This window comes from Thunnus thynnus, chromosome 17 (assembly GCF_963924715.1).
Source record: "Thunnus thynnus chromosome 17, fThuThy2.1, whole genome shotgun sequence".
Classification (NCBI taxonomy): Eukaryota; Metazoa; Chordata; class Actinopteri; order Scombriformes; family Scombridae; genus Thunnus; species Thunnus thynnus.
In genome coordinates this window covers 7,960,456-7,975,790 of record NC_089533.1, presented here as the reverse complement: position 1 = coordinate 7,975,790, position 15,335 = coordinate 7,960,456, and the positions used below count along the sequence as shown (strand labels likewise).

Here is a 15,335-nt window from a genome sequence, read left to right as displayed (position 1 = left end):
GTGAGGTGGGTGTTTCATGTCTGGGTATGGGGTTCAAATGGATCTGTTGGTTGAACCCGAGCCCACCCCTTCCTACTTTGGCCTGCTGCCTGAGCGCTTTTCCATCGTGGTGAAGCTGCAATGTATGTCATCTTGAAATGGTTTCCTAGTCATTGCAGACACGTATGCAAGAGTACTTAGCAACTCAGAGATGCACAGTAGTAAAACAGTGTTTCTAAGTAAAAATAAACATTTCTGAACATTTGCAGTTCTAGATTTGATATTACTAATTAACACTCGTAGTTTTAGATCTGAAAAATGCACTTAGACAATGAGTGTAGTATTTGTCTGCCTTGGCTTGTATAGCTGAAGTCCCTCACAGGCATCCACCATTCAGCTTTGAGGTGAATTTCTTTCTCTTTTACATGGTTTCTCAGGTCATTCCAAACAGCGGTTTTCACCACTTCTTTTGCATCAACTAACAAATACAACATTTTGTTCCACTGAGTTCACTGCACAAACTGTCACACCAATTTTCCTACACACCATCAATGTTTGATGTAAGCTTTAGTATTCTGAGTCAAAAGGAGAGGGCTCCAAATTCAGAGCCACTGTCTTCACTCATCTTCACTCACATCTGCCTGCAGCTATTTGTTTTCTTAGCAGTCATGTTTAAGGTATTGCAATGCCGCACCATCGCAACATTGCAGAGATGCTAAGAAAGTACAACCTGGCTTGTCATGTACAGTACTAGGATGCATGTTTAGTCGACCAGAAAAAAAAAAGGCATGTGTGTATGTACAGCTCACCGTCTCATGTTAGTTTAGTAGTCATGTAGTGGCGTGGTGTGAGGGAGGAGAATGCACTTCCAGTCGTATCAAGTTGCCAACTGAAGCCAATCCACTGCCTCTTGTGCCACCTGACTCCCTGTTCTTACCTTCAGCATGGCCTGGTACATTCATGATACACTTTAACCTATCTCTGGGAATGCTTCAGAAACTCACTTCACATCTATCCTGCTACACACTACCTGTTAAGAGTTCAGTCACCACTGGTAATTTTCTACAAGGCATACCCAACAGGATGATTTCTAAGCTAGTTCTCCTCTACTCTGTCCTTGCTTGTTTTTTCCTCCCCCCTAGTTGCAACAACACTCTTCTCGTCTCAACTTTGTTTTTTAAACCCTTTGAATTGATGCTGCTTCTGTGCTTGACTCTGGGTTTACTGCGTGGTGCCATGTTGTCCACATGGCCTTAGAGCTTGTAACGCTTCAGTGTGTAATGTTACCATATGCCTTACATGTTTTCCAGGACTAATAAAAAAAGCATAACAAAAAAAGTCAGGAGATTTTGCTTTTTTATTTCTGTGCGCATTCTGAAAAGAAAAGTTGAAGAAAAGCAAAGACGGATTTTTTAAAAAGTCATTAATTCTGTAGTAGAACATCATTAAAACCACACAGGATGGTATAAAATGTACACATATATACAAAACTATGCACACTATACAGTATAAAATGCCCTTTCACAAAATAAAGCTGACATTTTTTATGAAACATGAAATAATTAAGACATTTGTGATTGATTAAATTGTCACTTATACACATTTTCAATCAAACAACGGTGAGGCAGGATCTATCGCAAAAATAAATCCAAAATAGCTGCAATGAGAGTCGTAACTTTATTTTCTGAATGAGATTCAAAGTTCTACAAGAATGCTATGTGCTCTACAAAGCAGTATGACCTGGGACTAATCAACAAACAAAATGCAAATGGCTTTGCCACAGAAAGATAAAAAGTACAAAACTACATATAAACTCCTTAGCTGTTTCTCATCCTTGAGACTTGGCTGGTGGTTCATCAATCCCATGGGAGGCCAAGACCTCAGACAAGCGTTTCAAGTAAGTGGAATCTGGGTAACCGTTCCTGAGAGAGACAAAAAGAAGACTGTTCATCTCAGATACATGGACTAGTGTTTGTGACCTTTAATTCTGCAGCTCGGTTAGACATTTCCACTGGCCTCACTCACCCTGATTTGCCTCCCTGTAGGCTGGTCTTGTGTGGGATGCAATCCCAGGTAACCCTGGCCTCTGTCTCTTTGCCGGTCACTGTGAAGGTGAGTCCCTGCCTGAAGGCTTTCTCCAGCCTGGGCAAAAGCTTCATGGTTTTCTCACAGTCAGGAAGGAAGGCTTCATGTACAGCTCCTTGAAATGGTTTTCCAGGAGAAGGATGACCCTCCTGGTACAATGTAAAGCAAAGAACACAGTTGTGAAAAAGTCACTACATATTACCATGTCGTTATGTATGCATATGCTAAAACACAGTCCTGTTATTAAAGCTCTATGTGATATCTTGGAACATTAGCTGCACCCTACATAGAGGGTCAGAATTTGCAACTGCAATCTGTTTTACTTTTGACATTTCACATTAAATAAGTGTGCTCTGTCTGGTGCCATTTCTGTTCATTGCTAACAAAAAAACTTTTCAGTACACTATAAATCAGAATACCATAACACAAGTGAAATTTACTATTTTACAATGAAAAAGTAATCCCATATAACTTAAATTTACCTATACACATATTTGCTGTGTAATAAAGGCCCTAAAGAGAATGTTAACACTCTTTATTATTCAAAGTTGTAATGCAAGTAAAATGTCTACAATAATCAGTAAAAAGACAATCTAGCAAACTTTGTTTGACTTATGTCTCTTCCAAGATAAAATATTAAAGGGCAGGTTGACAGTTTTGCAAGTCTGTCTTAAAACAATAGTCAGGTGCTCATATGAACACTGAAACAGGTTTTGTTCTCTATAATCATTCCTCCTGTTCATACCGACAATTAGAAGATCCCTTAAAATGTGCTTACAATGTACAATATGACGGGGGACAAAATCCACAGCCCTCAATTTGAGCAAAAGTGTATATTAGTAAGTTTATCTGGAGATAATCTGAGGTTTCAGACATTTGAATTAGTCAAATAAAGTGGATATCTTCCACAGTTACAGTCTTTTTAGTAAAGAATTCCCTCTTTATGTCTCGATGGACAGTGTTTTCCTGTTCAGCTGCAGTGGAAGAATCATAACAAAAGAGGGAATCTGGCACTAAAATGACAGAAACTTTGAAAGATATTGACTTGATTTTACTAATTTGGACATCTGAAGCCTCATATTAGCTTCAAATAAGCTTTTTAATACATTTTTGCACAGAAGGACTGTGGATTTTGTCCCCCATCACTTATATTATAAGTTATATTAACGGTTAGTATGAACAGGAGGAATGATTACACCAAGAAAAACATGTGTCAATGTTCATTTGGGGACTTGACTATTGTTTTAGGGCAGATGTGAAAAACTGTGAACCTATCCTTTAATAAGCATTCCAGTACATTCTGTAAAAGGCCTCAATTAGTTATCAGTGACAATATGTTTAAAATAATCTTCTCACCCCTTGGATACCATCTGGAATGCAGTAAGTGATCTTGATAGCAGAAACCTTGTTGTGACCTGGTACACTGATATTTAGTTTAGAATAGCTCATTTCGCCCTGGATGCCCCGGGGTGTCGGCTCTTTTTCAACACAAACTCTGCAGTGGACATGCACAGTGCCCAGGCACTTAAAGCACATGGTAGCCCCACACTCGGTTCTTGTCATCGACATCCCCCTCTCCCCACACACACAGAGGGACCCCAGGCCTCCTTGACCTAACCTGGACTCCTCTGGGGTCTCCTGGATCTCTGCTTGAATGGTTGTCTCTTTCTTGTGAAGGGCTGTATCTTTATCAGTACGGGTTGATGTTGACCCGACACCATTCACACGTCTTGCGCTCCCGTCATTTCCTTTCGTCATGAGGTTGGCAAATGTCTCAGTCCTCTGTCCATCCAACTCCACAGTGCCTGCCATTTTAACTTTCTCCTTGATGACAGGGTCTTTCCTCACTAACGGTTGGCTAAAAGAGCCATTAGGAAGCTCAGTCTCATAAGTGTCACCCCTATGGTTTGTTCTCCTTTCCTGACTTCTACTAGTTCCTACTAGTTCTTTGCCTGTTTGGCTCTCTAGCATAACCTGAGGATTACTGTGACAGTGCAGACTAGTACTCTGGTCCTCATTCATTAAATATGTGGATGGATTCCAGTTGGAGGTAGAGAGGCTAGATAAATCTTGCTGTTCAGGTATTTGGGCCAAATCTCCAGAAAATACCTCCCGCAATGAAGCACCTACCTGAGAACACAACTGATTCGGACCCAAAAGAAATAGGCTGTTCTTCAAAATCTGGATGGTAACTTTCTTGAACCTGCTACGCACCTCAGTACAACAAGCCTGTAAAGTTTCATCTTCTGGGTCAGCAACACCTAGCTCTGACAAGGATATCTCCTGCATGGAGAAGTCTGCAGTGACCGAGTCAACCAGCTTCTGTAAACCTAGCTGACATGAGCTTACTTTGGACGAGTCTGCCCCTCTTACAAAGACAGTCAAATCCCTGCTACTTTGTGAGCTACTCTCTTTTATCTGGACATCAGAAGTCAGGTCGTCCACCCGCATGCTGTAGGCCTCTTTAATGTGATACCACATGACAGCGGAAACTGTAAGCTCTGCTCTATAGACTTCTCGCTTGTCCCTCCCTTTTTGGTTACTGAAGCTAGAAGACCTGCCCCTGACTCTCACACTGGACCTGCCGGGGTCATCTTGATACTTCTGACCCTTACTTTCAGCTTTATTCTCAGGCATTCCTGAAAAACTGCTGGCTCGCTTTAAGGTGGACCCATACCCAGCAGGTGGGAGTGTAGTACTTCCTGACAGACTGGGCTGAGTTGTGCTAAGGGGGGCTGTTGTACTCCTGGGTGGGGTATTCATTAAATGTGAGTTCAAGGAGGTTTTACTCTGCATAGAAACAGATGAATGCAAAGCATCTCCACTCTTAAACAAGATGTCACCGCCAGTGTTTTGAGCTGCTGCTCTAGAGACTCTTTCTCCAGCAATCCCTGCTGTTTCTGAAAGTACATCATGCCCTAACATTGGACCAGGGCGTGTTTGTCTACTGGGAGATGAGAGCCCCCGTACAGTGAAGTCCCCTGGTCGACTGCCTAATGCAGACAGCCCTGAATCCTTAAACCGTGCAGCTAGTTTATACCTTCTGGCTCCTTCATCTCTCCTCTCATCCTCCTCCGACTGCAGCGTCTGATCTATCCTAACATCCAGAGATCCTGCAGAGGAAGAAGACGCTCTCTCCTCAACTGCAGGCGTTGATGAACCCGAAGCATAAGAGGGAAAATTAAGAAGACTGGCTACATCCTCTTTTTTACCTCTCTCATCGTGGCTATGGTCCAGGAGAAGAAACTGCTTGGCCTCAGATACATCACTACTACTCCCAATAATGTAGACATTTCTGTCATCTTCATTCAGGAGAAGCTTGGGAAGTCTGACACTTAATTTGTCAATCACCTTTTGCAGGCTTCCCCCGGGAGACAAGATATTCTTAGGTAACTGAGATCTACGGATCTTGGTCTCATTCTCATGGTAAAGCTTACTTATTGCCCTTCTTGCCAACTTCATGCGCTCTTTCTCTTGACCATCCTCCCCCACTCCTATTGCAACCTGCAGATACAGAGTAGTCAAACCCTGATTTGTCATATCCACCACCTCAACACCATACTGACTAAGGATATGCTGGTATTCCTTCCTGCAGCGTTTCTGCAGATACTGGAACATATCTGCATCCAGAATTAGCGAGAGGTCCTCTGATTCTGACATGGTAGGAAGCCCAGGAAGCTGAAGAGCTCCACACACCGGCTGCCCTGTATCGTCCCAGTCATATCCATCAGGTGTCAGGTCTCTATGTGAGCTTGAGGTGCACTTATCACTTGCAATGTTAACTTTCTCTCTTTGTTCTCTTTGCTTATTCGGTTTTCTGCTGTAATCGTCTGACTCCAAAGTATGTGGCTTTTGCACTGTATTAGCAGACTTAGGGCGACTGGTGGCGGGTTGAGCTGAGTCTTTGTGTTCTGCTGATTGTGAACCTCCAGGCTGACCAAGCAGTTCTGCCAAGGCAGCCTGGACTTTGCAGTAGGCACCACCCAGAGTGCACAATTTCCTAATGGTATCGTAGGTTATCTGGACATCAGGGTGGCTCTTATGTAGGCCTGTCAATGCTATTTTTCCCCCAGGAAGTTGGCTATAGTCTACAGTTGCTGACAAACTCAAGATGACCTATGATGATAAAAGAAGAGAGACAACAAACACTCATGGATTTTATATTCAATATGTGTTGACAAATTTTCCAGCATTCTAGTAAAATATACCTTGTCTGGGTCCAGGCGTTCTTGATGCTCAGTGACAATGAGTTCATACTTCTTCTTATCCACTTCCAGAATGTGCCAGCTATGTTGAATAACTCTCTGTGCCACTGTGTGAGAGGGGTCACCAGAGGGAAATCAATCTCAGTCTGTGAAGCATCCTGACTAAGCATTTTTACCACTGGCCACTTCATTGACTTGCATGCCAACGTTCCAGCTCAGTGTAAATCACTGGTGACAGCCAACATACAGCTATACCTTACTAATACTCTGCAAATGATTGCAATTAAATTTGGGGGTCTTTAGAGTGAAAGTTAATTAAGCATTTATTGTTGTATTGTGAGAACTGAGTGGTAATATAGTTAATATAATAATGCAGTGTTTTCTTACCCACATGTCTCTAATATAGAATAAATTAAGTATTCAGAAAATCATTTAGTATGCACAGACATGCACACACCCTGACTTTACTGACCTTCACTGTCCTCAAAGGTGATGAGGGCAGAGTTAGGTGAAGCCTCGACAATGGTGACAGATTCTATTTCCCCTCCTCCATTCTTAGTTCTCAGGAAGTAGATGCATAGTTTGTCTCTCAACCTGTCATCCTCAATGTCTGTAGGCAAACCACTCACCCTCACAGTCCTGCCCAGCTCTGCCATCTGCTGGGAAAAACAAAATCAGTGCTGTCAAGGAGAACCTCACAGTGACTGCAGGACAGCAACACAAAAATGTAATAACCCTGACCAAACGATGAGCGAGTGCATCAACATGATGATGATGATGATGATGATGACAAAAAGCCAAAACACAACATCTCTTCGTGAGTGTCAGTATCAGGCAACCATTCAAAGACCCCACCCTTACAAATGGAAAGAAGGACATATTTGATCATCTAACACCCTCTATTGGAGGTTACTAGGACACTACATCAACATACTCAAAAACTTCCATTTCAGCTGCCATTACCAATGAGATTTTTTTTTTTTTTAAATTTAAACTCTGAGCAAAGATTTCACATTTCTTGAGGTGTCTTCTCTAGCTCCTCTTAACCAATTTCTTCAAAGCAATTACGGGCTAAGCCAATGAGAGACTATGACATCTGTTATTTGTTCTTAAAGCCATAACTATTAAGATATTTGCTCTGTGTTGTCATATGAAACCTGTTTCCTGCTTTTAGTGCGAATCACATTTAATGTGTAAGTGTATGTGCGACAGACTGTGACAGATTAGAGGCTACAGTTAATGCCCCTTCCTCCTCCCCCGCCAATATACTGCTGCTATCTTGATGGCAACTAATTGACAAAGCCTTAACTGCGACAAAACTACATATTTATTAACTGGATGTTGGTTCTTCTTACACACACGAATGGCATTTGTAGTCGTAAAGTTATCAACAATATGGTAGCGCCTACACCTTTCTGGACTAATATGCAACCGGTCTGCAAAATATGCGCAAAATGTGAATGTTTACAGGATGTCAAAACGTATATTTAGAAGCGAGTGAGAAAGCCACATTGCAGAGTGCAGTGTCAAGGAAGTGAAAATATCAGACACGTCTAAACTGACAATCTGCCTGCCGCTCTATCGACGGATCTTGTGTTTGGCTCGGGCGCTGTTACTATCTGTCACAAAATATGTTGGATATCTTAAAGATCTGTGATGATTACTGACCTTACAAATGTTTCACGGTAGCCTCTTGCTATCTTTCAAACGCCGTCACACTATGCAAGCCTTGGAAGAAAAGCGAAACTATGACTTTTGGTTTGATTTGTTGTATCCGCACCAGGGGGCGACCAAGTGCCTGTTTCACAAATCACACGGTGGGCGTATATTTGTGCAGGTTCCCTGGCTGGTTTCAGAGAATAAAACAAGCTTTTAGCATCGATCAGGTCTCACCAAGTTCACCAAGCATCAGGGTATGACGGCCAATATAGGCCCAATTAAGTCAATACAACCAAAGCTGATCAATATACAGTGCTACAAAGTAATTTACTCAAGTGGGTTACTGAAGTTAAATTTGGAGGTATATATGGAAAGTTATAGTTCTGCTTTACTACACTTCAGAGAGAGATTTTTTTTTTCTGACAACCTATAGCCTACTGGTTCAGATTAAGATTTATGTCAATAAAATCATGGTACTAAAATACAGTGCCTTAAATATCCCATCAGTAGTAGACCCCTTTAAAAAGCTGTGTCTGGTTTCATTTAATAATTAAATACTGTTCAAGACCCAATATTTTTGCAAAAAATCAAAGATTAGAGAAAAGTGCAAAAAATATATAGTCTAGCTTTGTTTTTTCTTCTTTCCTACCCCACTAATCATCTCTTGACCCCTCATCTTGTGACCAGGGGCCTGACCCCTAGGTTGGGAAGCACTGGACTAAACTACCTAACTGTTAAAACTAGCTCCACCTTGAATTTCCTTAAAGGATCCATTGAAATTAATACCACGGCACTGATTGAGAATGGTTTACTTGACCCATCTTGACCTTATAAATGCATAATATGTGTAATATGGCTGAGGTCAGTCTGTGAAAGTAACAGACCAATTTATCTGCTCAAGATCACACAATTCTCTAATTTACTTTATAGTTAGACACATTTAATTACAATCTCTGGTACTGCAGAGTGTTATAATCATATACAGGAGTGTTGTTTTCTGCAGGCATGCTGCTCAATGTAATTATTTGCTTCACACAATAGTTTACCTGCAGAGACACAAGTGCTAATATTTAATGGATCAAAGACGTAATGGCAGACATACAGACGGGTGACAAATCAAAGAAAGAATGGTGTTCATCCCTCCAGAAGAGTTCCAGAGACTTGTAGAATCAATGTGCCTTGGCATTGACCAGATATCTCCCATAGGTGTTCAATTGGGTTGAGATCTGGTGACCGCAAAGGCCACAACACCATTTTCATGCTCATCAAACCATTCAGTGACCCCTTGTGCTCTGTGAATTTGGGCATTGTCATCCTGGAAGAGACCACTCCCATCAGGATAGAAATGTTGCATCATAGGTTAAAGGTGATCACTCAGAACAACTTTGTATTGATTTGCAGTGACACTTCCCTCTAAGGGGACAAGTGGACCCAAACCATGCCACCAAAATGCCCCCCAAAGCATAATAGAGCCACCGGATCCCCTCACGGTAGGGGTCAGGTATTCAGACCTGTACTGGTTTTTCCTTTAATTTGTCAACTGTCTGTAAAAGTCTGTCAAAAATATGAGTCAGAAAGTGAGAGATTGAAACTGAACAAAAAGAGACAGTTTCTAGTAGATTTTTACTGATAGTATGTACATTTTTTTGTTTTTATTTCACACTTGCTCTGGCAATGTAGACGTATGTTTCCCATGCCAATAAAGCCCCTTTGAATTTAACTGAGAGAAGAGAGTTCAGTTTGAATGCTACACTGTAGCTACACAAGGATTTTGGAGCGGTTTTGACTTCAGAATTTAGAGAAAAATGACTTGAGTTTATTATTTAATCAATAAATCACACAAATGATAGATTGAAGGTAGACTCCAAAAACGGTAGATGTCAGTAATGCATAATTACATATATGCCAATAACATTTAAATGATTCGTAGAAGAAGAGGTCTGTCTTTTGTCCAATCAGAAACTACGTTGCTACGAGCTGTGCGCAGGCGCAGTAGAGCAGAAATTTCATGTGTTGTACGTCGTGTCCGGTGGAGGTCACAGACATCTGAGGAAAACTGAGGTGAGTTACGACAGACGGTGTGCTCCTGACAATGCGAACACTTAATTGTTTAGACAAACCTTTGTATAGCTGTAATTACACGGCGAATTTGAGAGGTTATTCTTATATGCTATCCATAAATAACGAGTGTTGAGTAACATCGGCATGTCCATTAGCCAGAGATAACATGCGTAACGTTGCAGCTGCCCGGCGTGCTGTTTGTTAACGAGCTTTACAGTCGTTTTAGTGTGTCTTGTAGTGTAGTGTAAATGTTGTGTACATTGTATTTTATATGCTATATAACTCGTAGCCACAGAGATTGCTTTAGCTGGTTAAGCTTGTCAGCGGTGTCATTTCTCGACTAGCTCACAAGCTAATTTACTAGCTAGCGAGCTAACATCCTCCAGCCTTGGCATCCCTCAGCCCAAGGCCAAAGCCAACTGTCACAGGAAAGAAGGGATTTAACCTGGTTTTCCAAGGACTGTCACATTGTGCAGTATTAATGTTGGCAATGTGTACTAACGGTTTCAACCTCTTATCTTGTTTTTCTTGCCAGTAGATTGCTGTCATGGCCAAGTTGTTTGAGTCTATTGGAAAGTTGGGGCTGGCCCTAGCCGTCGGTGGAGGTGTTGTGAACTCTGCCCTTTTCAATGGTGAGTGCTGCTCATGTTAAATAAATAAATTTGGGTCGTTTTCACCCTGGGCTTTATTCCCTAGTTTTTACCTTACTGATGATTGATTGCTTTTCATGTATTATTACTAATATGATCTGATCACTGCAACACTGAGCCAAGAAGTGTGAGCAATTACAAAGTACTAAAAGGCATACTAATGTATATATTGTTAATTATTTAATTACAGCTGTATAAAGCTGAGGGCATTCAGTAATCTGTGACCTCAGCACTCCATATGTTACTCTGTGGTTTCTGTCACATAGCGTTCCTCACACAAACCTTAGGGGAAAAGTCATGTTTCATGTGTTCTCCGGCAGACGGTTGTATTATGAATGTTAACATGATCTTACTGATTGATAAAATGCCTGCCTTACGCAAAATCAACATTTCAATCCAACATTTCAACAGACTGTGCAGCTTCTCTCCTCTCTTCTTCCCTGCTGTGCTAGCAAAGGCAGGCACAGTCTGTAGAAATATTGGTATTAAAGGTTTGATTTGCCCTGGGCAGGAATTATATAATTCTGGATAGTCTGTAGACAACTGTGAGGTCACAAAATAATTCAGAATATACAACCCACTGCTTTTTCCCCCCTTGTATGGTTCGTGTACTGAATAGTATGTGACTGCATCACAGAGTAATGTGCAGTTACTCAATTTCATGCAGTTTTATTTTGAAATTTGCAAAAATATGGTGATGATACATTTTTCAAGACTGATAGCACCATGTACCTCTTAAGCATGAAAATGCATTTCATTAGAATCGATGAGCAGTGTTCATCCAAAACTAGCATATAGGTACACACTGCCCAGGTGAAACAGATTTTCAGTTAATTGATTGACAGTTGATGAGCTTTAAACAATTAAAAAAACAATACAACCTGTATTCTGTATACACAAACCTATTGGTTGCAAGCCTAACTGTTCTTCTTGCCACAGTTGATGCAGGGCACCGGGCGGTGATATTTGACAGGTTCCGAGGAGTGCAAGATGCTGTTGTTGGAGAGGGAACCCACTTCCTCATTCCCTGGGTTCAGAAACCTATTATCTTTGATTGCCGCTCCCGTCCACGCAATGTGCCTGTCATCACAGGCAGCAAAGGTACATTATCACCTTAACTGCTGTTATGCTGTCTTCTGCTTTGACTCACACATGCCCTGTGTAACTCAAAACTCAGAAGGCTGTATATGTTCAAAGATGTGACCAGCCTACTTGAAATGCCATCTTTCTTTTATTAGAAGAAAAATATCGAAGCTGACAACCAAATGAAACAATACACAGGAGGGTCTAGACTATGATAAAACGGTTTCTACTTTACTTGTTTGCTAATATGTGCAGTATGAGTAACTTTTAAACCATTCACTCCACAGATCTGCAGAATGTAAACATCACATTACGTATCCTCTTTCGGCCGGTGACCAACCAGCTCCCACGCATCTTCACCAGTATTGGGGAGGACTATGATGAAAGGGTGCTACCATCCATCACCACAGAGGTCTTGAAAGCTGTGGTGGTGAGTATCAGTCAAGAGAGGAATTACTAATGAACAGGTCATGTATTGTTAAATATGATTGCAAAATTCTCTTGTATAAACTATTTAATGTGTGTGTCTCTCTCTCACAGGCTCGGTTTGATGCTGGTGAGCTCATCACCCAGAGAGAGCTTGTGTCTCGGCAGGTCAGTGAGGACCTCACAGAAAGAGCCTCCACCTTTGGCCTCATCCTGGATGATGTTTCCCTGGTATGAAGCTGCTGGCGAAACTCTTTGCATCAATTACTATTTGTTATATACATCATGATGTTTTTTTTGTTTGATTTTGACTGTAGGAAATAATTGTATTGTGTCCTTTCAGACACACTTGACCTTTGGCAAAGAATTTACAGAGGCTGTTGAGATGAAGCAGGTGGCTCAGCAGGAGGCCGAGAGGGCCCGATTCATTGTAGAAAAGGTAATATTTTTAACACAGAGGTCATCCCTGTACTACTTTTGCAAACTTTGTATGCAGTTTCTATGGGTAAAGTTGGAAGGCTGAAACAAAGAAATTGTGAATTAAAGCATCTAATAAAATGTTCCTTTCATCCTTTCAGGCAGAGCAACAGAAGCAGGCTGCCATCATCTCTGCAGAGGGAGATTCCCAGGCTGCCTTGCTAATCGCCAACTCTCTCATGGAAGCTGGTGATGGTCTGGTAGAGTTACGTAAGCTGGAGGCAGCTGAGGAAATCGCTTTCCAGCTCTCCCGCTCCCGCAACGTTACTTACCTGCCCTCAGGACAGGGCACATTGCTCCAGTTGCCCCAGTGATAGCATCTCACGTCCACCCCACTCTCACTGTCACCACCAGCCATTACATGGGCCACGGAAGGGGTGTTTTGAAAGATTCAATATAGAAACTCTCCCAGCTTCACACATTCCTCCCACTCTTTCTCTAACCAAATCCGGACTGGTCTCTGCTGATAGCAGCATTATGGGAGACAGAGTGAGAGGTCTGCAGTGGATACAACTATGAAGTCTACCCATGTGTAAGGAAGTGGAGGGGTTAATGGCTCCATTTATGGTATATCTATAGTACTTTTGTTTTGGAAAGAATTGACAATGCAGTAAATTCTCTTAAGATTAACCTTTACCACATTGTCTCAGATTCAGAGCACTACATGTGTGGAAAGCAACAGAATCATATTTACATCAAGAAAAACTGTGATTCCTTTAAAAGATAAGATTATAAATTGAGAATGATGTCATTGCTCTGCTATTGTTGTGCCGGACAGTTTCATTAAAATGTTATTCAAATGTGTAATGAAAAGCTGTCCTTTGGATTCACTCTTGAAGACATGACTGACTACAGAAGGCTGATTCATGTGATTTAAATTCTCTTTGCATGCTCAGACTTGCTAGAGAGTTTATCTTGCTGGAATATATCTGCTTTGTAGCAAATGATACCTTCATGAATATTATTGCCGCCACCAATCAATTGGAATTCAATGTGCCTGTCGGATAGTAGAGGATGATCATCATTCTTTACAGTTGTCGCTGTGTGTTTAGTTTGTGTGGAGAACATGTAAGCCCCATTTCAGAAATGGATCAACTCAATAATAAAATTGTCTTTCTACCTCCCAGTGGTCACGCTTGTTGTTCAAAGCCTCAGAGGTGATTTTTACCGCATTTTCTGTCGAGTGTAATCATAATTGTAACCACAGGAGGGTGCTTTATAATTATGTCTTTTTGATCAAGTAAGCATATCAGTTACACAGTTCAGTGTTGGTTCATGAATTGCTCCATCATGATATTTCAAAAATGGGTAAAAAAAGAATTTTAATCTGTAATTGGTGGTTTTGATTACTGAAGTTAAAGTAAAAAAATGCAGTGAAACTTTAAGGAAGAAGAATGAACCTTTATGCAACCAAAGATGTGTTTATGTGAAATGTAAAAGAAATCTCATATACAGCATATGTAGCCATTTAGACTTCTCAATATCATTTTTCCAGATTTCACACTTCCTTATTTATCAGTTTTTGAGGAAATAGCAAATTCTTGGCCAAAGGTCATAGTTAAAGGAAACCTCAATTTTAGAATAAGGCATGGTTTAGATTATCACCACATTCCAGATTTCAGATGTTTTATATCCATCATCTATTTATCCATTTTGTAACCCTGCATATATGCGTTGTCGAGGATGTCTTCTTTCTATTGAAAAATATAAAAATAAAATATGCAATTCGGTCGATTTCCTGAGAGCACATAAAACAATGGACAATACTAAAAATAATTCAATGGGATACCTGATGAGTAACCAGATGGGAAAAAAAGAAAAACACTAGAACCTTCAGATCATCAGGGACCGGTCTATAAGTAGTACATCAGATAAACACTAAGAATGGGGAAGCAGCTTTTAGTTACCGAGCGGTCGGTTACTGAAATCAGCTTCCTGAAAATACGAGATAGGCCCCATCTGTAGATTAATTTATAACCAGACTAAAAACTCACCTGTTCTCCAAAGCCTTTGACTGTCTGCCAGCTGTGACCTCAGCACAGTCACTTTAAGTGCTTTTATTACTAAACTTGTTTTATAAGTTTACATTATCATGCCTCTATGCGTTTAGAATTGTGTTTTAATTTATATCCTGCTTTTACATACGTCCACATAGTTTTAATATTTAGTTTTACATGTTTTAATTTATTAATTAGATTATTTTAATGTTATTTTATTATCTTAACATTGGTGTTTTTATTTAATAACTTTAATTGTTCTGCTACAATATTCTGGCATTTTCAGAACCAGAATCTGAATAATTTTTATTGGCCAAGTATATTTACGAATACAAGGAATTTGACTCTGGTTTAGTGGCTCTCGGTGTACTTACACATAACAACAACAGAACAATCTTCAGAAATATACAAAAGCAGTGACTATATAGAGGTGAAACCGTTTCTGTGACCTGTAAACAGGATATAAATAGTGCAAGGAAGTGAAAAGTGCAAAGAGTGATGAGATAAATATTAAATTGTAAAAAAATTACGTTACTTTATATACATAGGCCTATAGTAGATGGATATGTATGTGTTATGTGGTTTTCTGTAAATCACTGGTATGATATGTGCTGTATAAATAAAGTTGCCTTTTCTTTCCTTGCCTTTAAGGACAAGAGTGGGTGGTAAAAATAATATAAATTAATTAATTTAAGGATTCTCCTTTGAGAGAA

General features: G+C 40.5%; 2 protein-coding genes across 4 annotated transcripts; one reads left to right on the top strand and one right to left on the bottom strand.

Moving 5' to 3' along the window:
• Positions 1–1,318: 1,318 nt before the first annotated feature.
• si:busm1-163l24.3 (uncharacterized) lies at positions 1,319–8,059 on the bottom strand. Of its 2 annotated transcripts, none has more exons than XM_067570776.1 (6): positions 7,938–8,059; positions 6,742–6,928; positions 6,273–6,376; positions 3,421–6,180; positions 2,005–2,213; positions 1,319–1,901 (listed from the first exon to the last, which is right to left on the bottom strand). In XM_067570776.1, exons 2-6 carry the CDS (start codon positions 6,923–6,925, stop codon positions 1,808–1,810), a joined length of 3,351 nt encoding a protein of 1,116 aa, XP_067426877.1. In that variant the 5' UTR covers positions 6,926–6,928; positions 7,938–8,059; the 3' UTR covers positions 1,319–1,807. The 2 variants fall into 2 exon arrangements, with proteins under 2 accessions (XP_067426877.1, XP_067426876.1); XM_067570775.1 differs by having other exon boundaries at positions 6,742–6,925.
• Positions 8,060–9,867: 1,808 nt separating this feature from the next.
• Positions 9,868–13,754, top strand: phb (prohibitin). 2 transcript variants are annotated; one of them, XM_067616466.1, is made up of 7 exons: positions 9,868–9,989; positions 10,528–10,621; positions 11,579–11,740; positions 12,010–12,152; positions 12,263–12,379; positions 12,492–12,587; positions 12,727–13,754. In XM_067616466.1, exons 2-7 carry the CDS (start codon positions 10,537–10,539, stop codon positions 12,937–12,939), a joined length of 816 nt encoding a protein of 271 aa, XP_067472567.1. In that variant the 5' UTR covers positions 9,868–9,989; positions 10,528–10,536; the 3' UTR covers positions 12,940–13,754. The 2 variants fall into 2 exon arrangements, with proteins under 2 accessions (XP_067472567.1, XP_067472566.1); XM_067616465.1 differs by having other exon boundaries at positions 9,899–9,989; positions 10,525–10,621.
• Positions 13,755–15,335: the final 1,581 nt, after the last annotated feature.

Excerpts from the sequence above, each read along its gene's own strand:
- si:busm1-163l24.3 (XM_067570776.1), bottom strand. The coding sequence starts at position 6,925 with ATGGCAGAGCTGGGCAGGACTGTGAGGGTGAGTGGTTTGCCTACAGAC. Across the intron at positions 2,214-3,420 it reads TTCCAGATGGTATCCAAGGG|GAGGGTCATCCTTCTCCTGG; the intron begins GTGAGAAGATTA and ends ACATTGTACCAG. Across the intron at positions 1,902-2,004 it reads CTACAGGGAGGCAAATCAGG|GAACGGTTACCCAGATTCCA; the intron begins GTGAGTGAGGCC and ends TGTCTCTCTCAG.
- phb (XM_067616466.1), top strand. The coding sequence starts at position 10,537 with ATGGCCAAGTTGTTTGAGTCTATTGGAAAGTTGGGGCTGGCCCTAGCC. Across the intron at positions 12,153-12,262 it reads AGGTCTTGAAAGCTGTGGTG|GCTCGGTTTGATGCTGGTGA; the intron begins GTGAGTATCAGT and ends TCTCTCTCACAG. Across the intron at positions 12,380-12,491 it reads TCCTGGATGATGTTTCCCTG|ACACACTTGACCTTTGGCAA; the intron begins GTATGAAGCTGC and ends GTGTCCTTTCAG.